The following is a 22317-nucleotide window of genomic DNA, read 5'->3' on the forward strand; positions in this document are numbered from 1 at the left end:
TACTACACCGTTCCGCTTTCACTTCAGGTGAGGTGACTGGCTGCATACCTCTCAACAATGATTGGTGAGAAGTCTCCATCTTTCTTTGCCTCCACGGTGGGGCACTGCCTCCTGCAGCACGCCAGTGCAGCTTCCAGGGAGACCAAACTCCCTCGACGTATCGCGGCTGATTAACCGATTGGGATACAAACCATTGCGATGTAAGTTCGATCTCATTCTCTGTTGACGTGCAGGCTTGACAGCATAGGTCGACAATACTTCCTACCTCTACACTTGAGTGAGCGCAGGACTTTGGCTCTCAGTCAGTTGCGTTTCGTCGTGACCGCCACCTTACGTTTGTATCGTCGCGAACTGCATCGTCCTCACCCCTGAAGATGGAACAATGCCAAAAGTCAGCATTTCGGTTCGACTCTAATGTTCTCCTGCTTGCAATTGTTCCGCATGACCCCATACACAGCACCATGCAGGTTTCGACCCCGCAATTAACGTAACGTCGGGGCAAATTCCACTTCAGTATGTCGGTACGAACCTGCTGCTTGCATATGTACCCTGCATCGCATTGTTCCTGGCAAGTACCGGTCAGGGCAGAACAGCCGGTGGCGTCACCGCGGGGTGCAGGAGTGTACGAAATAGAGTCGCACGCCTGACCCCATGAATTCGCCAAGTGATGTGCGCATCATCTCCGCAAGAGCATCAGGATGTCTGACCTGATATTTGCAATACGTTCGAATATATCCAGGAAGCTGGACTTTCGAATCCATTGATCTGTGACAATCCCGGTTGCAATCCAACGAGCGTGCATCTTATATCGTAAACGCAAGACACATCCACAAGCCCGGGCTGCGGGTCCCTGATTTGACGAACCGGCTCTGCCCACACCTTTCGAAACCTTGTCCTTCATATAAGGTGCTCTCTGAGATATCAAGAAACCCCAGAAGGCCTCGCACGGGAGCTCGTCGCCATTGTTACTCCTTACGGTGATCGTCTCTCGGTCTGTCTCTTAGAACGTGCAATAAGATTCTCGCTTCGCGCACCTTGATCGCGAAGCGCAATGTGAGGTACATACTATGGGCATCGAATCTCTCAAATTTTGCTCAATGGAAACTTCCCTGGCTGTCGCGTGCCGGCATGCCTCGTCAGTAATCATCCCTTAATTTTCCAAGGATTCCCCAGGTCAATAGTGAGCGGAGGCTTCGTAGATCGTTACTCGCACGCTAACTTCGGGAAGACCCACACATTCGGCGAGAGATCCGAAAGATCACACCACTGCCACGCTCGGGTTCGTTCTGAAGGACATGTGCTTTAACAGGCGTCCAGTCTCTGCTTCCTCCTGAAACTTTGCTGGACTCTGCGCGCGCCTAATTGACTGTGAGAAAAGAGCATCCATCACGTGCAGTAAGCATGCCAAGTACCAAAGGAAGATCTACCAAATGCAGCATTTCAAGTGTATACGCGTCCTCGACTTGGACAATCTCGCGAACGGAGAAATCTGCGAAGCGGAGAGGCGCGGCGATTTACGAGCGTACGCCGAACCACAGGATAGACTGTACGATACTTTGCGCTGGCACTAACAGCGAGCATGAACAAATTGTTCTCGCAATTGCGCGGTCTTCTTACCTGGTCACGAACGAGTACTAAGCACCAGCTATCTCTGATCAACAGAGCGACGATATTTAGGAAGTAGAGGCAGAGGACAATCACTTTTGTGGTACCTTCTACCCCTCAGTCTCGTCTTCTACTCTTTGAGCTTCCCGCAAACCTTATACATAGACTACCTGTAGCCAGGACTCGCGCGTACAAGCTACAGCAATAACAGTGACGATGTCCCTCATCTGGTTTTACCGATGGCCCGAGGCCGTCTGCCTTCGAGCTAAAGTTGCCACATTGACATGATCTACCACACAAGTACTCGCAGTTCAGTATGCCCTCAACTGCTTTCATGTGTGAGAGCGACTCTGGATATACCGTTCTTCTACCGCAGGCAGCGGGGTATCACCCGGCAGTTTTAACCGGACAAGCTCAACAACAGCATGTACAAACACAGTTTTGACCCTAGTGTTCCTGAGATGCAGGTCTACCCTCCATTGTCTGGTATAAGTTATCGACAGGGTGTCAGCCACGTCTAGCGAGCTGTGATTGGTGAGCTGTCGGTATTTCCGCGCACGTGGGCCATCCGCTGCAGGGTGTTGCAGGTGTCACAATCTCATTCGGATCTGCCCGGAAAATCGCAAGGAACTGCTTCTTACAATTCCTGACCTGCAAGGATGACCACAATAACCGCCATCACCTGCCCTGTCAGAATGCTTTACCTTTCTAATTGTCGAACAGGCACCGATATATCCACCATGAGCATGCACCACGCTACCAACATGGTCTAGTGGTCGCCGAACTGTCCTAGTACGGTTCATGCCAAGCTGACTGTAAATCATTTGCTATGTACCTTACCTATACAGTAACTTCTATAGCACAAGGGTACACAGTCACGTACTCAACGTGAGAGATGCGAATCCGAGATCACCAAGTAGGCAAGCATACATTGTCGACGAACGCATGGTCTGGGGCTAACATGACTGGGTCTTCAGAAACAACTGCGCTTAGGGTGATTTCCTGGAACAAACAATGGCGATGATATCATTCCAACCTTACAACCACTATCAAATCTGGTACCTAAAATCTGGCTCGCGATCGGTATACATCCTCCCTTCAGGCCTAACATAACCTTCCCTCATCGCTCTATCCTTCTCCGCGTTCCTCCTCTTGTAGATCGCCCTTACAACCCACCACCCACACCATGCAAACAACAAACACCCCAGACTCCACGCATGGCCTAGCACATACCTCGGCGCCGCCCCCGTGTAATATATCTGCCCACTAACCACGCCCCCAATATTCGTCAACGTAAGCAAGATACCCATAGAAGCAGCGCGCTTTCCGTCGGGCGCGTTGTTGACGGAGAGCCACGTGATGTTGCTTCCGGTGCAGAGGAAACACGCTGTCGCGACGAGGTAGGTCGCGAAGTAAAGGACGCCGGCGGACACGGGCGCGATGAGGATTGCGTAGCCGGCTATGCCGATGGGTGCGCAGATTATCATGGGCCAAAAGCGCGCCTGGTAGCGGTCGGAGAGGTAGGCGCCCACGGCGTAGACGAGGGCGCCCCAGAGGTTGACGGGGACGACGAGGTATTGTGCCTGCTGCGTAGAATACTTGAACCCGTACCTGATGATGATGGGTAGGAAGGTACCGAAGCCGTAGAGGATTGTAACGACGGCGATTTGGATGCAGCCGTGGAGCCAGGATTTGATGTCTTTTGCGGCTTCTTTGATGTCGGCTTTTGAGACGTGGCCTGATGTTCAGATCAGTCAGTGCAAGTCACACAAGCCAGGTTGGTATTATAAAAAAGGTTCAAATAAGCGATGTAAAGCCTGTTCCAATCGTCGCGTAAAAGTGTTGTCGTGAGATGTGATCCACTTACCAGAGCCGCCGGAGTACGCTTCTGCGCGCTCGGCGCGCTGGCGCATGATTGCTTTCTCCTCGGCGTTGAGAAAGTACGCGGTCTCATAGGACTTGGGGACGAGGAAGATGCAGCAGAAGGCCCAGACTATGGTGATCAGGCCTTCGATTACGTAGAGCCTGGTGAAGTTGAGCTGTATTCTTCAAAGGAAGACAAGGGGATACGGAGGGGAGACGTACCATCGCCATCCTGACCATTCATTTACACCGTCCATGTACAACACTCCAAGCGCGATGAGGCCGCCAAATGCGCCGCTCAGGGCTGAGGCAATGAAGAGGTAGGCAACGCGGATGCCGAGCTCTTCTCGCGTGTACCTGTTCAACTCGCATCAGTAGAGGGCTCTCTAGCTGGGGAACAGAAAGGCTACTCACCAATTGCACAGGAACAACGTCATGGATGGGAACAAGCAACCCTCGAAGAACCCAAGGAAGATGCGTGTGGTGACAAGACCGCCAAAGGATTGGACGAATCCCGTGCACATGCATACGATTCCCCAGCAGAAGGTAATAGTGGGAATGACGCGGTTGAATTGGAGGCGTTTGACGACGATGGAGGTTGGGAACTGTTTGTTGTGTTAGAAGTAATTATTCAGTGGTGAGTTATGACAGGGAATGCAACGTCTGCATTTTCTGTGAGGGAAAGACGTACCTCAGCCAAGATGTAGAAAATGTAAAATACGGACACCGCAGTCTGCAGTCCATCAGCCTGTTTCATCATGCCCAAATTTTCCAGCCTAACTCACATTCAACTCTGTACCTTTCAGATGGATATCTTCCGTCATCCCCTGCGTCGCAGCGAACCCAATATTCCCTCGATCCAGATACGAAATCAGCATAAGTAGCATCATAACTGGTGCGATAAATCTATCCAGCTTCCGCACCAAGGCAGCCTCTTGCTGACGAGCTTCGATTTCCGCCGGGGTCTCATCTTGCTGCAGGTACTCGCGGTGTACCTGATTCTCCTTCTCGTCAGTGAAAGACTGAACGTCACGACGGTCTTTGGGCTCGGGGTCGGCCATCTCGATTCCAGCAAGAAGGCTGCGTCCAGATCAAGAATTCGACGAAGCACAATGGATGAAGGGTACAGGGCGCTGCATGTGTCGCGATGATATTATACTTTGCGGTGAAGGCTGACTTTTGATGCGCCGCTCACGCTATCAGAACGCCCCGACTCCAGGACTCGGCTACAACGCCCATTTCCTGCCAGTGAGAAGCGGGGAGAGATCCGGGTTTAGCGTCTTCCTCCGTCATCTCGCAGCGTCATTGAGAGGGTATGGCGTCCTTGCGCATATCTCCGCTTCTCCAAGCGATAGGGAGATGGAAGCGAGTATGCCTTCATCCTACGCTGTCATCGCACTACAAGACTCGCGTTTATTGAAACGACCCAGGAAGCGTTAATTCACGACTGAAGCTGATTGGTTGACGCGAGAGATCTCCGCGTTGGAGAATGTGGAGGAGTTTGGGGAGAAGATGCGGGGTCGCCCGATGAGGAATTCCGAAGGCTGATCGGTATCGCTGGAGGACAAGAACCAGAGCTGCGCAAAGCTTTCCCCAAATAACACGAAGTCGCGTAAGATTGAATTGTTCTGTCTTCCCAACGACGACTGACTCGTACACACTGCTTTAGTGTAAGGCATCACTACTGCCTACCATAACGATTCATCCTGTACGGGAGCATTCGTTGCAAGCTACCTTGGAATAGACCGTATTTGACTTCCATTGTATACACAGCCATGTCTTCTCCAGACAAGACAGTAGCCTTCATAGGCAAGTCACCACAATTCACGTCCGTCGTCATGCTCATACTAAGAATTCGTCACAGGCTTGGGTGTGATGGGCTACCCTATGGCCATAAATCTTCGCAAAGGTTTGCCTTCGCACTACACACTCCTCGTATGCGACGTTGTTCCCTCAGCCCTCGAGAAGTTTCACTCCGAAACATTAAACCAAGGTCCCGTGAAGACAATTCAAAACGGCTTCGACGCCGTACAACACGCAAATACAGTAATCACAATGCTCCCCGGCTCCGCAGCCGTTAAAGACGTCTATCTGAATCCGTCTACGGGCGTTATTGCCGGTGCAGAAAAAGCAGTTCAAGAAGGCGGATCTGAGAAAACCATAATGGAGTGCGGTACCATCGAAATAGCAACGATACTGGAGGTCGCAAGGCGCGCGAAAGAGTCCAGTGTAGCCGACAAACTAACATTCGTAGATGCGCCTGTCTCAGGAGGGCCAATGGGCGCGCAAGACGGGACGTTGACGTTCATGGTGGGCACAGTCAACAAGGACGTTTTTCCCACCGTAAAATCGTATCTCTCGCACATGGGCAAAGCCAATGCGGTGTTCTTGTGCGGAGATGTAGGCGCTGGAACCGCATTCAAGGTCATCAATAACTACCTCTCTGCCATCACATCGCTCGCAGCCTCGGAAGCACTCAACATTGGCGCGAAGATGAATCTCGATCTCGCACTTTTAACAGATGTCATCAATGTCAGCGGAGGGCAGTGCTGGGTAACATCAAAGAGCAACCCGGTGCCAGGGATCCAGGCGAATGTGCCGAGTTCAAGAGACTACGAGGGCGGGTTCAGAATAGAGCTATGTGCGAAAGTGCTGAAGATGGGGAGCGAGCTTGCGGATATGGTGGGCGCGCGGACGATCCTGGACAAGCCTACGTTGGAGGCGTTTGGGGAGGCGATGGGGGATGAGAGGTATGAGGGGAAGGATGCGAGGGTGGTTTATAAGTGGCTGAACGAAAGTGAAAAGAAATAAGGGCTTATACCTGCAGTATGACATAAGTATCCTATGCATAGTCGAGCTATCACCTTTGATGTCGAAGTGTTTGCATTTGTATTCATTGACTTCCTAGCTCCTTCTCTAATATAGGTAAAGCGACATCCATAGTGCCTATACTCAGCAGAGATGCTAGCTCCAACACTTCCATAATCTCCTCCGGTGTTCCCCCATACTTGAGCACATTCTTCATATGTAGCTTCAATCCAGGCTGATAGAGATGCGTCGCTGCGCAATCAAATGCGCAATACACTAATTCCTTGACCTACTCTTGCATCAATTTCCATCATTCATCAACGATTTTATACCATACATACCTTCGGTTCCAACACCCCCTTGCCACCCTCATTCACCCACGGCACACTCGAAAACTCGACATACGCCCCAAAGAACTCCGGACTCAGCCTCAGAAAGTCCTCCCAAAACGCATGCCAATAACCCCTCTTCTTCTCGAATTCCTCCTTCAACTCCCACTGCTCTTTATTCATGCCGTCCATCCCGCTCTTTACTTCCCTACCCTCCTCTTTCAACACTTCTACTAAAAGTGGAACCCCAATGTTGCAAGCATGAATTCCTAGCGTGCTCGTCAAATACAGTACCTCCACGATCTCCGCCTTGCTTGCGCCATTCGCAAGCGCTGCTTTTGTGTACCGCTGGATATCAGGAACATGTAAATGTGTAGACGCCGCGGCCACAGCGAGAGATATCAACGACTGGATCTTGGGACTGAGATGGCCTTTCCGCTTCGGCACGGCGGTTAGACGTAGTGACGCGGCAAACATCTCTGGACTGTGCTTGAGGAGCCGCGACCACGGCGCGTCGAAGGCATCGGGGCCGAGTTCGGCGTCGAAACGCTCTTTCAGCGATTGCTGTTCGGGGCTGAGGGACATGTCTGGGGGCGTGGAGAGGATGGAGTAGGCGGGGGGACGCTGGGAGTGCGACATTGTGAAGTTGCTAAAGGGTATGTGGAGAGGAGCTGTTCGTCTGAATTAGGCCTAGCTTGAGAGTGTGTAGACGAGGTAGGTGTAGGATGGTAGCACGGAGGGGAAGAGCTTGGCAGGTGCGAAAAGCGGGGACGGTGTCCGGCTGACTCGTGGGACGGAGCCCCACATTCTCCAACTTTAGGGCGGGGAAGCCGGAAGTACAGCTGCGGCGATTTCCGACATCCTAATGTCCTCCAGCAAAACTCCTCCAGCCCGAAGGGCTGTGGTTGTTCATTGTACTTTGTAGACATGTAAGTCGTGTAACATTCGTGGAACAGCACAGGGAACATGATTGAGAATAGGTATGTCGATAGACTAAGAACCTGAACGTTCTCAAAGCTCGTTGGCGCCCGCACCAAAAAATCGGCTCCTGTTCGCAATGTTGTTCTCCCATTCTACGTCGTGCGCGAAGATGATTTCGACATCTTCCTTTTCTAGTTGTCTGATCCGCTCTATGGTCTCTTCGGCGTCCTTTCGATCAGCGTGAATGCAGCATACGTGACCCTCTGCATCGTTCCACTCCCCAATCTGTTTTTCGCCAGTCAGCAGGCGTCTGTCGTGACAGGCATCGCCTCCCAGGTAGACCTGCTGCGTCTCGGAAATTCGAGCGAGGATGTTTATATGTCCAGGTAAATGACCAGGTGCATCTACGACGAGCAGAGAGCCGTCTCTAAAAATATCGAGTGTGTGGGGGATATGCTTGTATGACTCCCATTGTGATAAATTTGGCTTCCCAACGGGTTGGTCTGTATCTGGCTTGTGTGGAGGACCTGGGTCAATGGATGGCTGTGGTAGCTCGATTGTCCTACCCTTCGGGAGGAGATCGCTTTCGAAGAACGAGTGTCCACCGCGCAACGCTGAAGACGTGCCGTTGAGTAGAGCGGATGCACCATGTCCTACTAGGAATGTAGAAGATGGGAAGTCTCGCGGTTCGCCGATGTGGTCCCAGTGGATCTAGAGAGAGACTTTAGTAAGATTGGTGGCTCAGACGTTATTGTGTGCTTACATGGGAGTAGAGAACGAAGTCAATATCGTTCGGCGTCAGTCCCCCTCGAGCGAGGCTTTTCACTACATCCGGATCTGTGGTCATAGGCTGACGAGTTGCCGTGTGTTTTTGTATTGCAGGGGCATATCTGTTGATATCCCTTCTTAAGCCCAAGTCGAACACGATGCGCGTACGCTTGCACGTCTGCACATCTTGATGCTGGATCAGAAATGCTAGCGATGGCACTGTTTTGCGCGCGTCCTTTGATACTGGATATACGAACTGATATTCTGGAAGTGTGAAATGGCCTGCTGAAAGTGCATGAACTGAGACAGTTGCTTTGTCGGGCGGCGGAGATGGGGGCCCTCTTTGTGCAACAAGAACAGAAGAAGTCATCTTGAATGATCCGCACTGTCATGGACCTTCAACTGCACAACAAGGCACGAGTCGCCCATAAGATGGGAATCTAGACCATGCATAACCGTGCTGCATTGGGCAACGCCATGCCAAGGCTTATTCATGAACTTACCCCAAGGGGTGAAATGGTGGATTACCCCACCATGGACCACTAGACACTATCATTTAGTGTGGGGCGGAGAAGAGCGATTTGGGGTCAAGGTTGTCTCATAGGGTTTCGAAAGCTTTTAGCAGAGCGCAAACACTGTCGTTCACACACGGCGATAGTGCCCATCAGTTATTTGGCCATCAATATGAGCGGATCTGAGTTCAAGAGTTTAGGCTTCGTCGGCCTGGGGGCAATGGGAAAGCCAATGCTGGTACATTTAGCAAATAAGCTCCCAGCGGATTCGCGGATATACGTTTTTGATGTTGTGGAGGAAGCAATGAACCAAGTGTGCTCGCAATACCCAAACAGAGTCTTGAAAGCCTCAAGTGCCAAAAATGTCGCCCAACAAACCGTAGGTGGCAATCTATGTGGGACAGGAACAGACTGACGGGTTAGGATACGATTATCACCATGGTGCCCGAAGGCTCGCACGTTCGCTCGGTCTACCTCGATCCTTTGAACGGCGTTTGCAGCGCAGATATCTCAAACAAGCTGCTCATTGATTGCTCGACGATAGATACGGCGACTAGTCTGGAAGTCAAGGAACACATCGAGAAACATTTCCCAACCGCATCATTCTATGACTCGCCAGTCAGCGGAGGTGTTGTGGGCGCTGTTAAGGGCTCAATCGCATTCTTCCTAGGTTGCGCAGAGTCGGATCCGAATATCAAGAAGTTGACACCGCTGATGGAAATGATGGGAAAGGAGGTCATCCCATGCGGTGGTCCTTCTTTGGGACTTGCGGCAAAGTTGTCGAACAATTACCTCTCGGGTGTGATTGCGATCGCTTGCTCCGAGGCGTTCGACATGGGCATGCGATCCGGCCTTGACCCGCGCACATTGGCCAAAGTTTACGCTGCAGGGACCGCACAGAATGCCATTTGTGACCGATTCTGCCCGGTTCCTCAGGTGTACCCTGAGGCGCCGTCTTCAGGCGGTTACAAGCAGGGTTTCAAGGTGCAACTGATGCGCAAGGATTTCGGCCTGGCAGTAGACATGGCGAAGCGGGTGGGATCTAAGAATGTGCTGGGGGAGGTTGGCCTGAAGACATACGACGGGGCCAGCAAAGACATTAACTGTCGTGATCTGGATTCTCGCGTGGTGTACAGATATCTCGGTGGCAACGAAGACTGGTTGCCAAAGCAGAATGGGTCGTAGAGTAGCTCGAATTGGACGTATGAACAATAATGGCAGACGAGTCTCTCACAATCGCTGACTGGTGACGCAACGCTGCATCCGTTGGAGAAGAGGGGTGGAGATGAGGGGCATCCCCAACGATGGAACACCGACGCCGGCCCACGTGAAGTTGTCTTCTCCTGGGCTATTTCGCGAGGGCTGATCTGGAATTCCAAATACTCGAGACCGAGCACTCATTCTCGTACTCACAACTCTATTCAACTTCAGCCATCTCAAGTGTCCCCAGCCGATATTACGCCCCACGCGAAAACTTTCCACCAGTCCTTGCCGCCATGTCGTCCGATCCGAAGTACGATGAGCTCCACAAGCAGCTTTTTGACGAGGGCTTAAAGATGCGCCGCAGCGTCGTAGGAGAGGAATACGTCGACCGCGCTCTTGCCAACGGCTCCACCGACTTCTCGAGAGCAGGGCAAGAGATAGTGACCGAGTGGTGCTGGGGCTACGCTTGGACCCGACCAGGTCTTAGCAAGCAGCAGAGAAGTCTGCTTAACATTGGCATGCTCATGGCGCTGAACCGCGCACCAGAGCTGGCGGTCCACGTTCGTGGGGCCCGCAATAATGGCTTGTCGGAACTCGAGATACGCGAAGCCATCATTCACGCGACGACGTATTGCGGTGTGCCGGCTGGCGTCGACGCGATGAAGACAGCCGAGAAGGTGCTCAATGACATGGCAGAGAAGGGCGAGATGCCGCGGGAGCTGGGAGACAAGAGTGAGCGGGCGTAGTTCGGATGAAGGTCGGGTGGGCGGTACAGGCAGGTCAGCGCATAGATGAGTTTGCAGCAAGGCGCGACCTGGCTGCCGGGCCTGCAAGCCCCGCAACGTATTTGCCTGCCCAGGACGTCCGTTCACCGCTCAAAATACCTTTTTTGCAAAACATGAAGCTTTCCAGCCCTGTGTGTGCCGCCGTGATGACGCAGTTTCCGAGTGTCGTCCCGCTAGGCCTCGGATGGTTGGTTGGTGGCGCCCCCACATGTGATTTCTCCGCATTCTCAACTCGCACTCTCCGCATTCTGCTACCAACTCCCTCCTCCCCGACCTCCAACCTCTCGCGCGCCGTTTGTATCTCCAACGGGAAACGAGCTCTCTGATGTCTGTTTGAGATGCTGACGCCGTCACATCGACCAATGAAGCTCTAGCCGGTCATCTTATCTACCTAAGGTAGCTCGCATGGAAGCAAGCTCGGGCGAACAAGCGCCGGCGGGGAAGAAGGAGAAACGTTTCCACTGTGACCATTGCGGTCGTAGCTTTGCACGCCTGGAGCATCTGCAACGCCATGAGCGCATTCGTAAGTGAGGCCCATGGGCACCGTGAACAATGCTAATGTGCGACCAAGACAGCGGCGTCAAGCCCTTCAGTTGCAGTGCCTGCAATTACTCCTTCACGCGCAGGTAAGATATCCCAGGGCCAAGGCAGATCGCATGCTGATCTCCCAAGTGACCTACTCGTGCGACATGAACGATTGACCCACCACAAACACAACCTCAACAACAAAGACCAGCAACAGCATGTCGACGAATATGTCATACCAGATCCGAGGCCATCAAAACGCATACGCACAAGCTTCGATGCTGGTCGTCCGGTTCCCGAGATTCCCAGTATGATGTCTACCCCAGCAGCTGCTAACATGGATATGCAACCACCCCTTCATCCTCACCCGGCCCCTGTTGGACCCATACAGTACACCCAGAATGACGAGTTCTCTCTGGCTGCCCTATCAATGGCCGCAGAGTATCAGTCACTGCAGGGGACACAAGGAACTATGGCGAACGGCGACTCTCTTCACCCGACCACGCTGCCACTACAACACACCGTCTCACAAACAATCGAACAACCTATGATACCCTCGAGTACTGTTCAAATAAATGGTTCGCAGATCAGCGGCCCCAGCCTTGGTGAATCGTTAGACAATCTAGCAGCTTTCTGGGATACTGAGCCGTTGGCTTCATACCGCTTTTCAAGCATCATCAATACCGAACAGCCCATGCCGTTTTTCTCGCCAGAGTCGCTTGGCTATGGGAACGAGTTTCTTCCAAATGCAAGTACACCCTTCGCCCCAACACTTGCACCTCAAGCTCAAGGTGAGGAAAATCATACCTTTTCGCGCTTCGGTTCGAGACTACCGTCACTACAACCTGAGGACCTAGGCCACCATGATAGGCAACGATCTTTCTCGGATATATCTCTGGACGATCGACAGAAGATCGTGGAGAAATTGGACGAGTTTTCGTCTGTACTGCCTGTCGACTTCAGGTTGCCTACACGTCTAGCGCTCTGTAGATATCTAGCAGCGTACGTTAACGGTTTTCACGAGCACATGCCGTTCCTACACATTCCAACCATGTCGGTCGATGGCTGTTCGATCGAGCTACTTCTTGCGCTTGCTGCGGTGGGCGCCCAATATACCTTCGAAGGCGAGAAAGGAGTAGAGTTGTTTAACGTGAGCCGTACAATAGCAACACATCGCATTCGGAGGAGAGACGCGCGCTTAGTCGATCTACATCGTCGAGCCGAATCAGACCGCTCTTCCTCACACGACCCCGGGGTTACATCGCGGCCACGAAGCCCAGTGCATGCTCCGTCGACTGTTGGCCCTCTTGGTCTCCCGTCTGGCTCTGATGTTGCTCCTGCGGGTGAAGACCTCATGCAAACTGCCCAATCTCTGTTGCTACTAATGGCGCTCTGCACCTGGGCAAAACATAAAGAAATCCTGCGAGAAGCTCTTGCCATCCAAAGCGTTCTGGCCACCTTGATTCGAGATGATGGACTGGAGAATGAACCTCTACGACACGACTTATCCTGGGAAGACTGGATACGCCGCGAAACGATCAAACGAACAAAGTTTATCGTTTACGGTTTCTCGAATCTTCACTGCATCGTCTACAATATACCGCCATTCCTCCTCACTTCCGAAGTCAAGTTGACTCTTCCATGCAGTGCCACAGTGTTCAGGGCTCCAACTGAAACCGCCTGGCGGGAAGCGAAGAAGAGTAGTGCACCAGAAATCTTGTTCCAAGATGCTCTGCAAAAGCTCTTTTCGAAGAACGGTCGCGACATCACCCAATGGAATTCAAGCGCTGGAAACTACGCCCTGATACATGCCCTGATTCAGCACATATTTTTCGTCCGGCAAGTGGTTCGTTGTCGCTTTGACGGACCGGGAGAGCTCAGCCAAGACGACGTGTCATCACTTGAGAATGCCCTGAGAAACTGGCAGACTGGGTGGAAGAACAACCCTGAGTCATCTTTGGATCCCATGAGCCCTAATGGACCGGTTGCGTTCAACTCCACCGCACTGCTGCGGTTAGCATACATCCGTCTCTATGTGGATACTGCTGGCAGAGCCCTAGACACGCGAGACCCCGTGCTTATCGCTAACGCATTCCGAGCGGGGCCTGCCATTCGCCGCTCTCCTAAGATTACTCGAGCCGTTCTGCACTCGGCACATGCTCTAAGCATTCCCGTCAAAATTGGGTATCGGCTGGTGGCTAAGACGCAATCTTTTATTTGGTCCATACAACATTCGCTGTGCACGCTAGAATGCGCCTATTTAATGAGCAAATGGTTAGAGGCGCTCTCGGTGCTTGATCCTGAGCCGGCTGTTACGGAAGATGAGCGCCGAATCACTTCGATTGTCAAAAGCATGCTAGACGAGACGGAGTTCGCCCTCCCGGCAGACGTATCTATCGACTCGCCTGCATACACCAAGGGTCTGAGTGCTGGTGTACTAAGGGTGTGGGCAACCATCTTCAGAGGCGCACAGACTTGGGCAATTGTCGATGTCATCGGCAGTGCTCTGAACCTGTACGCGGACATGTTGGAGTCTGGCTGAAGTTAATTTGTTGTTTCAATGATTTCGCTCGACAAAAAACAGTGATTCTGTCTCACTACTTATCCAGCGCCATGTCAATGACCAATTTTCCACCGCCACCCTTGTGGTAGTCCTCAACCAGTCCGTTCAAGCTCGACAACGGGAATGACTTGGCCACCGCCCGTACACCATGCTCAGCAGAGAAATTTAACATTTCTCGCAGCATTCTATTACTTCCAACGAGGCTGCCGATAATTGAGATGTCTCGAAACACAATATCCCGAGACGATATGTGAAACCCGGCCTCAGGAAAAGACACGATTACGCACTTCCTATGGGACTTTAGCAGTGTCATGCCATAATCGAATGCTGCTTGACTCTCTGGTAGGATTATAACGGCATCGACGCCCTTTTCTTCAAGATCGCGTTTCCCATCTTCCGCACCAATTTGCTGCACGATTTTGGCTGCTTTCTCTGATCTGGCATCCACAATATGGGCGCCAGTTTCGAGCGATTTGGCCAATTTGAGCGGTTCGTCAGCTGCATCTACTCCCAAGACTTTGAAACCCATCTTCGTCGCGTACTGCAAGCCAAGATGACCGAGACCCCCACCAGCCCCCATAATTGCGACACGATCACCACGTTGCAATTGACACCGTTTGAGTGCAGCGTAGATTGTAATACCGGCGCACATCAGCGGGGCGGTCTCCGTTGCCGACAGTTCATCCGGTATGGGCGCCAGCTGACGGGCATCAACCACTGCATACTCCGCAAACCCGCCGTCTTTGCTGATTCCGTTGTTCTCTGCGCGTGTGCAGTGCACCGAGTAGCCTTTCTCGTCTTCTGCTATTGGGTCTTTCGAACCCTGACATTCGAAGCACTCCCGACAAGCGTGATATGCTCGTCCGGTAACCCCAACTCTAGCCCCTGCGTTAAAGCAAGCTGCTTCTGTGCTTGGGCGGTCGGAAAGTGAGACTACCGTTCCAGCGAATTCGTGGCAACCAACGTGAGGGAAGGACTTGGGAAATCCTGGCATCTGCCCTTGGGCCAGAACGTAGTCAGTATGACAGTACGATGCGGCATCGACTTTGATCAATACGTCGTCTGGGTGTGAGGGTTTCGGTAGAGGGACGGTGCGTAATTGATAGGGTTGATTGTAGTTTTCGAGGAACTGGCCCTGCATTGTCTCGGGGAGCTCGGTCGCCATGATGAATATTGTGATGTTGGATTCCACAGACTCCGGGGCTGCTAGACAAACAATTAGCGGTTCGGCGAGGATATGTCATCTGGATCGCGTGCCATGGATCATGGATCAAACCCCGCAGCGGGGTATCTATGGGGTGGGGCTAAGCTCTCCCAAAGGCATGTTGTCTCCAAGTCGCTGTTGCATACCAGTCATACCGCAATGTGACCGATGACTATGACTTTCGAGACTACCGATATTACACGCAATCCACGTCGAACAGTTTTACTTGCATTGTAGCCATGGCCTTAGCGTCTACCAACGGAGAGGTCGTCACCCTGCCATCGCCTTCGCCAGACCAAGTCTACGTAACGATTTCTGCCCTCGAAGGCGGCCACCTAACCCTCCCGGAGAGCCTCTTCGTAACACCGGCCGACCCAGAAAAACGCAGCACCGTCCCATCCCTCTCTTTCCTCATTCAACACCCACCCTCCATCCAGACACTCAGTCAAGATGCCAGGTCGGAGACGACCAAACTCATTTTCGATCTCGGCCTCAAGCGCGACTTCTCCGGCTACCGCGAAGCGCAACAACAGCACATCGCACAGCGTCAACCCACAACCGTCTCCCCCGACGTCGCCGAGAGCCTGCAGAAAGGTGGTCTTTCGCCCGAAGACATCAATAAAGTGGTCCTGAGCCACGTCCACTGGGACCACGTCGGCACGCCCTCGGACTTCCCCAACGCAGAATTTGTGGTAGGAAACGGGACTTTGCATCTCCTCGCGCACGGCGGCGGTCCTTTGTATCCGGCTTCCCTATTCAACGCGGACGAGCTCCCAAGAGATAGAACGAAGGAACTACCAGCGGTGCAAAATAGCGCAGAGTTCGAATCACATGACCGTGTCAGCGAACACCGTTGGCAGCCCATGGCCGGCTTCCCCTCAGCCATCGACTTCTTCGCCGACGGCTCCCTCTACATCATCGACGCGCCGGGCCACCTACATGGGCACGTAAACCTTCTCGCGCGCACCGCGCCGGGAAAATGGGTATACCTCGGGGGCGACTGCTGCCACGACCCACGGATTTTAAGCAGAGAAAGGGAGATTGCGCTGTATGATGATGGGAAGGGCGGGCTTAGGAGCGTGCATATGGACACGGACGGGGCAACGAGGACGGTGGAAAGGGTGAGGATGTTGCTTGGGAGGGAGGGTGAAAGAGGAGGGGGTCAGGATGCGGAGGTCGAGGTTGTGGTTGCGCATGATGGGGGTGGAGGGAGAGGAATGGGGAAAGGTTTTGGCCGGGAACGTTGTAGGGATGCGGGTAGGGGTCCAAGCATTGGGGGTAGTATGCATGGATGGGACTGTACTCCAGTCATGACATAGCTATGCGGATGGTGAGCAGTGAGCAGGGAGCAGTGAGCAGGAGCATGGTGAGAATACCTGTTCCGCAGAGGACAGCACGCCTGGAAGATTGCATCCCAGCCAACATGCCAACGTGCGCAATCGATTCGCCGCGTCATATCAACGATCGGCGCGGCCCGCAGAATGCTTCGGGAAGCTTGTCGCCTTTAGGAAGCTTCGCATTTGGACAGTCTCTCACTCGGCCCCATGTGCGTACGCATGCCTGTGTCGATTGGTCTGCTCCTGCCCAGCGCCGTCACGCAAACACGAGCACTGCCCACGCGACACCCCGAATGGCAAGTACATGGCACCTGTTGACACCCGCTCTCAAGTAATGTACTCGTTGCACATGGTATAAAGCAATCATGTCCGCCGTGCCTAGGTACCTCAATATCCTCCTCTCCTATCCACATCCACGATGCAGCTCTCAAGCCTCCTCGGCGCCATCGCGCTCCTCACCCTCGCCGCCGCAGAGCCTACAGTCTACCTCATCCGCCACGGCGAAAAGCCCGACAGCGGAAATGGCCTCAGTGCAGCAGGTCAGCAGCGCGCACAATGTCTGCGCTCCGTCTTTGGCGCAACCTCCAAATACCAAATCGGCCATATCATGGCGCAGACCCCCAAGTCTGGTAGCACAACTTCCCCTTCCCTATGCCCACCGACTTGCTAAATGTTGGGCAAGATGGCAAACGCAAACGCCCCTACGACACCGTCGCCCCTCTCGCCGCCGACCTCGGCCTTAGCGTCGATACCTCCTGTGACCGGGACGATGCGAAGTGCGTAGAGGATGTGGTCAAGGGCTACACAGGCTCGGGCAATATCTTGATTTGCTGGGAGCATGATGCGCTGAGTGACATTGTGGACGAATTGGGCAAAGATGACAACCCACCTAGTTATCCCGATGATGCGTAAGTGAAAGGGAAAGCGTTTTCAGGGGCAATGCTGACGAGAGCTGCAGCTTCAACATCATTTGGATCGATCCGTATCCTTACGATGATGGCGTCACAGCGCAGGAGTCGGAGAACTGCCCGGGGCTGGACAGCTGAGGAACACTAAGGCTGCGTTCCGCTGGAGAGAGAGCCACCTGTTGCAATTGAAGCTGCAGGAACATGGGACAGCGAAAGAAACAAGAAAGGACCAGTGTGACATTTTACGACATGCTGGGGGTTGTAGCAGCCCGCATTGCGGTGCAGAGCATGATGCGCACTGCCTTCATATGAGCGAACAGACATGTCAAGCCTCTCCCGTCATCACCACAATACTACGTAGAGACCGGACGAGTCAGTAAAGATACCCATCCATCTAATATCAATGCCGCGCTATTGTCGGAATAGGTTCCTCTAATAATTGCGGAAATCCATCGGAATAGAATGGTAAAATGCAGAAAATAGAGGATGTTGTCTCATTGCGCAAAAACAATAACGTGTCCGGTGTGATCAGCTATGCAAGCCTAGTATCTTATTTTGCGTAGCCTCTCAATGTGATCCGCGAAAGCGGGTTATGTACAACTAGTCGTAGGTGTCGGCTTATTGTGATACAACCATCGTCACGGTTATATCAGTGATTCAGAGAAGCAGTATGCGTGCGCGAGAGGTTTGCTTCAGGGAGTCTAAAGAATTGAGTGGTCCTGTTCTACTCTACACTACTTCCACTGCGCGTCAAATGACAACCATGACCAGACTGAGTATGTGGGCGATACGCAGTGATCGCACAAGCCGCCACTATAACTCCTTCCTCGACGAGAACTCATCGAGCTCTCCTTCAATGAAAAGGAAAATGGTGTTTCCATAGAGGCACCCGTCGCTTTCTCGATAGTCCAGGCGCTCCTGTCCTAGAGATCGCTCAGGGACGCAAAGACGGATCTGACCGGGCAGGGGGGCACGCAGCCAGGCGCCTAATATTTGCCAAAAGGTTACCAAGGAGGCACCGGTCGCTCTTTCGAAAGTTCAGGCGCTCCTGTCCTAGAAATCGCCAAGTCTTCAAGGCTCGCCAAAGAGCCGAAGAACAAGAACAAAGATGCAGATGAAGGGGCAGCAGGTGGCGGGGCAGAGCAAAGCAGCCCCCCTGAGTCGGCACATGTTCCTTATGCAACATATAGCCGTTGAAAAGACTCGGCGCATATGTAGTGGTTAGAGAGGGCTCTTATTTGTATCAACGATGAGCACTTGAGTGAATCTAAAATCGGCAGGGAACGTATGGCACGTTGGCATTTGGACCGAAGATCCCCTTATAGCAAATAATACGAACACTAACGCTTTCAGTAGATCATTCTGCAAATCTTGACCTGATGCTAAATCATACAATACCATTCGGCCTTATCATTACCTTGCTGGAAGAAATAAGCATTAGGGTATACTTGATAATGTGTGCTTTTGGTAGCATTAGATGAGCATTAAGGATGATATGCCTTCCTATGAAACGCAGTATGAGCTCGACGTCAACCGTATTATAGCATGTCCTAGATGAAAGCAACTGAGTCTCCATATTCAGAGACGTCTGTGTCTAAGCCATTCTGTTTCCACATTCTGACTAAAACTTTTACTCGATGTGTGAGAATGGTTCAATTCGTGAGATCTAATTTACCACAGTTAGTCGACAGGGTCTTAGTAAGTCCAGCTCTCAGTTGCTTCTCGTTTGTGAATGGCAATGGCGTTTTCGCAGTTTGCAGATGTTACCATGAAGTTTGGGCACCCGATGAATCTATGCAAGCAGTCTAAACGCGTTGACTGTTTGGGAAACGCACGGGACGCTGCGAAAAGAGCGTTTTCGCGGTGCATATACCCGTGATCACTCAAGCAAACTTCCACCTCTGTATATAAACTCGCACTCTGCACCCGGTTAGACGTGAAACCTCACCACCTCAAATCATTCCCATCCAACCTCGGCCAGGTTTAAGTCTTCAACCGCTGTCAAAAACCAATTCAGAAGACTTGGTCACCAAGAAATATGGTATGTGCCTGCTATGGCTCATATGAATCGTAATTGTTTCTAATCCAGGACCAGTTCGCCAATCCTTTCGTAGCCAAATCGCACAAAACTCGAAACTCGAGCACGGACACTACTCGTGGCGCAGAACAGAAATCCTACAACATGCCAGGTCACGCTCAGCCAATGCCTGATGGACCGTCAGTGACAGAAGCTCCAGAGCACGACGTTGCCGGCACGAAAAAACACGAATGGCGCGAGTGAAGACGCAACGGGTGAGCTATCAGCTCAATACAAGAAGCCGCTCGCAGAAAGGGCCCCCGAGGCAAAGCGAATGATGCTTTCCATGAATGGATCCCTCAATAAATTTCATAACATCCTCACCGCCATACAACAAACCGAGCTAGCTCATCGCAAGGAGCTGAAATCAATCGAGGATAAGATGCAGACGGAGCAGGCGCTTATTCGGCGTCTCGCAGATCATCTCGGTGATGCAGCAGACCACGAGGTTGATTGCGCCTCCATCGATGAGGCAAACGCGAAGATACGGGTAGGTACTTTTCCTAGCAGCACCATTGATCTCTGGTACTAACAAATAGGCAGGGACTACAAAGTCACAAGGTCCGCGAAGCGGCAGAGCTCAAGCAGTCTAGTGTCGAACGGGAGGATCTGGAAGGCTTGCTGTCATCTCATCAAGATGCGGTGACCGAGGCTATACTAAAGTTCCAGGAGCGTGCGCAGGGCCAACCTGAGCAGAAGCGGCATCAGCCTGAGAGTCGCAAGCGTAACGCCGCTGGCACCATCAAAGCCACCGGCTCACGTCCTGCTATCTCGCGCACCGCGAGCGGCACTCACACGAAGGACGTTTCCGCAAGTTCGGACGACAGCGACATAGTCCCCTCATCTTCGCGTTCAGCTTCGGACGACTCGGGAAGCGACTTGCTCTAATCCACGGTTCGAAATTTACATGGGAACGTACTGCGCTCTACTGCTACTTAGGAGCATGTACACAATTGGTTACCTAGCACATAATCTGTGACAAACAGTGCATTGAGGCCGATGGTGTAGTGATGATTGGATTGATCGGCGATATAATACGGTATGTACGTGGACTCAGATCCTTTGAAGAACTGTGCGAGTGAGATTTCGAGGATGAGCGACCAATGCACAGAATGGATGGTTGCCTAGACATCTCTGAAAGCTCTTTATTAATAAAATATTATTTCACATACAGAAAGGCTGATCTTATGAATTTGGTTTGGTGAATCTTACCGAGGTCGTACGATAAAGTAATATGATCGTTGCGTGTATCATCTCGTATTATGGGACCTTTCCGCGCTTTTGCACCATTCGTCGGTACTGCTATCAAGAACCTTCAAAAACATTGAACTCATTCCACATCTCACACAAATATTGTGAACCAGCTTAATCTAACGAGCCCAAATCTGCGTAATTACGAAAAGAAGTCTTGATCCGGATGAGAAACTTGGATTGGGGACCCTTTGTTTTGATCAGCTGTGTGCAAGCCAACAGAAACTTATCAACCTGACTGCTGACTCATGGGAAGATATCCCGATACTGTTAACCATCCCAGAACGTCTTTTACGATAGCATTTCATGCACGAAACAAACCTAGGTCATCGTCCGGCATGCTTTGACATGATAGGTTCTCAGCGCCTCTACAGTACCTATAGTTTGATGTTAAAGTTCCTACATGGATCCCGCGTCTCGGTGTCCTTGACGATAAGAACAACGATTACTAGTCCCCGCAAGAGCTCCGAGCTTTACCGCTGCCTACAACCGCGTGGAAGATCGATATCCAAGTTAAACTAGCAAAGCCTCATGCTGATTGCTCATGTAGCCTCACACCCAATCATTCCCTTACTTACGTCACCACTAGGCTCCTCACGCATCCAGAATAAACGGCAAGACCAATAGTCGGACGTTTGGCCCTTATCAAAGAACACAGTGAAATTTTGAACGAGAGCTTTCGCGCTTACTGTGCCAAAATTGTTGAGGCGGGACGATATGTCACACAACTTGATGATGATCTGCGAAAGACAGTGAAGGGTACTGCGTAGTATAGACACCAACTGCGCTATTGCACGAAAATTTATTCAGAGATAGATCCTACAAATCCTGGGGGCCCTGACTATGCCGAAGTCTTGGCTCGTAACAACGCAGATTCTAGGGAATGCTTTCCAGAAGAGCCGAGATATGGATCTGGAGAATCCCAGAAGGCTTATCTGGCGGAGCTTGCAGCCACCTATCTTTGTATCGCCTGAGTGTACATATTGACAAATCTGGGTCTACCGACCAGCAAGATGGAACAACATGTGCGAAATTCAATCGCAGTCTACTTCAGGTACTGCTGGACTCACGAGCGCGGCTTCGCAAGCGCTCGGCACCGCGCACTCATCTCTCACAGGTTTGGTGCCTCTGCTGGCCCTGCAGTGTCTCAACGCTTCGAAGTAATAAACAAGGCTCATCTGTTACCACGGCCTCGCGCAGCGCTGATTTGGCGAACATTTCCCGGGGTGTTGATCAGTATGTGGATGAGATCGACTGGACCTACGCTGCGCAAGGCAAAACTGATAGGCCAGATGTGACAATGCAAGGGAATCCCGTGCATTCGAAAGTCGTCTTCTTGTTTGGACGATATCAGCTTGTACAGGAGGCGTATCTGGTCGTCGTATTTGAACTTGGGTTTCAGATGTTTTGATTCGATCAATCAGGCGAAGCGCGACCCCCACGGGGACAGCATCCCTTGCGACTCTGAGGATAACCACTATACGTCACCTGGAGATGGTCGATAGTGCCTACCAATTTTCAGTTAACGTTGATAATGGGTCCATATTATCCGGTGAGGAAGGTGCATGTGTAGGCATGTTCATAGCTACAATAGAAATTCTGCTGCCCAAGAAGATCCAATAAAGAAGCAAGACTTGTGACGGTGCTGACCGCACCTA

General features: G+C 52.0%; 10 protein-coding genes across 10 annotated transcripts; 6 read left to right on the plus strand and 4 right to left on the minus strand.

Annotated features, from left to right (window-relative positions):
- Nucleotides 1-2654: 2654 nt before the first annotated feature.
- On the minus strand, nt 2655-4529 carry N0V89_008642 (uncharacterized protein; the record flags this gene model as incomplete). Its single annotated transcript, XM_056217395.1, has 6 exons — nt 2655-3343; nt 3473-3630; nt 3691-3825; nt 3883-4073; nt 4160-4201; nt 4254-4529. 6 exons carry the CDS (start codon nt 4527-4529, stop codon nt 2655-2657), a joined length of 1491 nt encoding a protein of 496 aa, XP_056068951.1.
- A 714-nt stretch (nt 4530-5243) lies between these two features.
- On the plus strand, nt 5244-6279 carry N0V89_008643 (uncharacterized protein; the record flags this gene model as incomplete). Its single annotated transcript, XM_056217396.1, has 2 exons — nt 5244-5277; nt 5333-6279. The coding sequence occupies 2 exons, from the start codon at nt 5244-5246 to the stop codon at nt 6277-6279; spliced, it is 981 nt and encodes a 326-aa protein (XP_056068952.1).
- Nucleotides 6280-6602: 323 nt separating this feature from the next.
- Nucleotides 6603-7244, minus strand: N0V89_008644 (uncharacterized protein; the record flags this gene model as incomplete). Its single annotated transcript, XM_056217397.1, has 1 exon — nt 6603-7244. The coding sequence occupies one exon, from the start codon at nt 7242-7244 to the stop codon at nt 6603-6605; it is 642 nt and encodes a 213-aa protein (XP_056068953.1).
- Nucleotides 7245-7616: 372 nt separating this feature from the next.
- N0V89_008645 (uncharacterized protein) lies at nt 7617-8373 on the minus strand (the record flags this gene model as incomplete). The annotated part of the gene is made up of 2 exons (XM_056217398.1): nt 7617-8237; nt 8290-8373. 2 exons carry the CDS (start codon nt 8371-8373, stop codon nt 7617-7619), a joined length of 705 nt encoding a protein of 234 aa, XP_056068954.1.
- Nucleotides 8374-9110: 737 nt separating this feature from the next.
- Nucleotides 9111-9991, plus strand: N0V89_008646 (uncharacterized protein; the record flags this gene model as incomplete). The annotated part of the gene is made up of 2 exons (XM_056217399.1): nt 9111-9119; nt 9230-9991. 2 exons carry the CDS (start codon nt 9111-9113, stop codon nt 9989-9991), a joined length of 771 nt encoding a protein of 256 aa, XP_056068955.1.
- Nucleotides 9992-10302: 311 nt separating this feature from the next.
- N0V89_008647 (uncharacterized protein) lies at nt 10303-10755 on the plus strand (the record flags this gene model as incomplete). Its single annotated transcript, XM_056217400.1, has 2 exons — nt 10303-10307; nt 10374-10755. 2 exons carry the CDS (start codon nt 10303-10305, stop codon nt 10753-10755), a joined length of 387 nt encoding a protein of 128 aa, XP_056068956.1.
- Nucleotides 10756-11305: 550 nt separating this feature from the next.
- N0V89_008648 (uncharacterized protein) lies at nt 11306-13861 on the plus strand (the record flags this gene model as incomplete). Its single annotated transcript, XM_056217401.1, has 2 exons — nt 11306-11317; nt 11366-13861. 2 exons carry the CDS (start codon nt 11306-11308, stop codon nt 13859-13861), a joined length of 2508 nt encoding a protein of 835 aa, XP_056068957.1.
- A 55-nt stretch (nt 13862-13916) lies between these two features.
- On the minus strand, nt 13917-15047 carry N0V89_008649 (uncharacterized protein; the record flags this gene model as incomplete). Its single annotated transcript, XM_056217402.1, has 1 exon — nt 13917-15047. One exon carries the CDS (start codon nt 15045-15047, stop codon nt 13917-13919), a length of 1131 nt encoding a protein of 376 aa, XP_056068958.1.
- Nucleotides 15048-15325: 278 nt separating this feature from the next.
- N0V89_008650 (uncharacterized protein) lies at nt 15326-17335 on the plus strand (the record flags this gene model as incomplete). The annotated part of the gene is made up of 3 exons (XM_056217403.1): nt 15326-16207; nt 16806-17052; nt 17106-17335. The coding sequence occupies 3 exons, from the start codon at nt 15326-15328 to the stop codon at nt 17333-17335; spliced, it is 1359 nt and encodes a 452-aa protein (XP_056068959.1).
- Nucleotides 17336-19369: 2034 nt separating this feature from the next.
- N0V89_008651 (uncharacterized protein) lies at nt 19370-20296 on the plus strand (the record flags this gene model as incomplete). The annotated part of the gene is made up of 3 exons (XM_056217404.1): nt 19370-19372; nt 19560-19898; nt 19952-20296. The coding sequence occupies 3 exons, from the start codon at nt 19370-19372 to the stop codon at nt 20294-20296; spliced, it is 687 nt and encodes a 228-aa protein (XP_056068960.1).
- Nucleotides 20297-22317: the final 2021 nt, after the last annotated feature.

The sequence above is a fragment of the Didymosphaeria variabile genome, assembly GCF_027946475.1.
Source record: "Didymosphaeria variabile strain IMI 356815 chromosome Unknown scaffold_6, whole genome shotgun sequence".
NCBI classification, from domain to species: domain Eukaryota; kingdom Fungi; phylum Ascomycota; class Dothideomycetes; order Pleosporales; family Didymosphaeriaceae; genus Didymosphaeria; species Didymosphaeria variabile.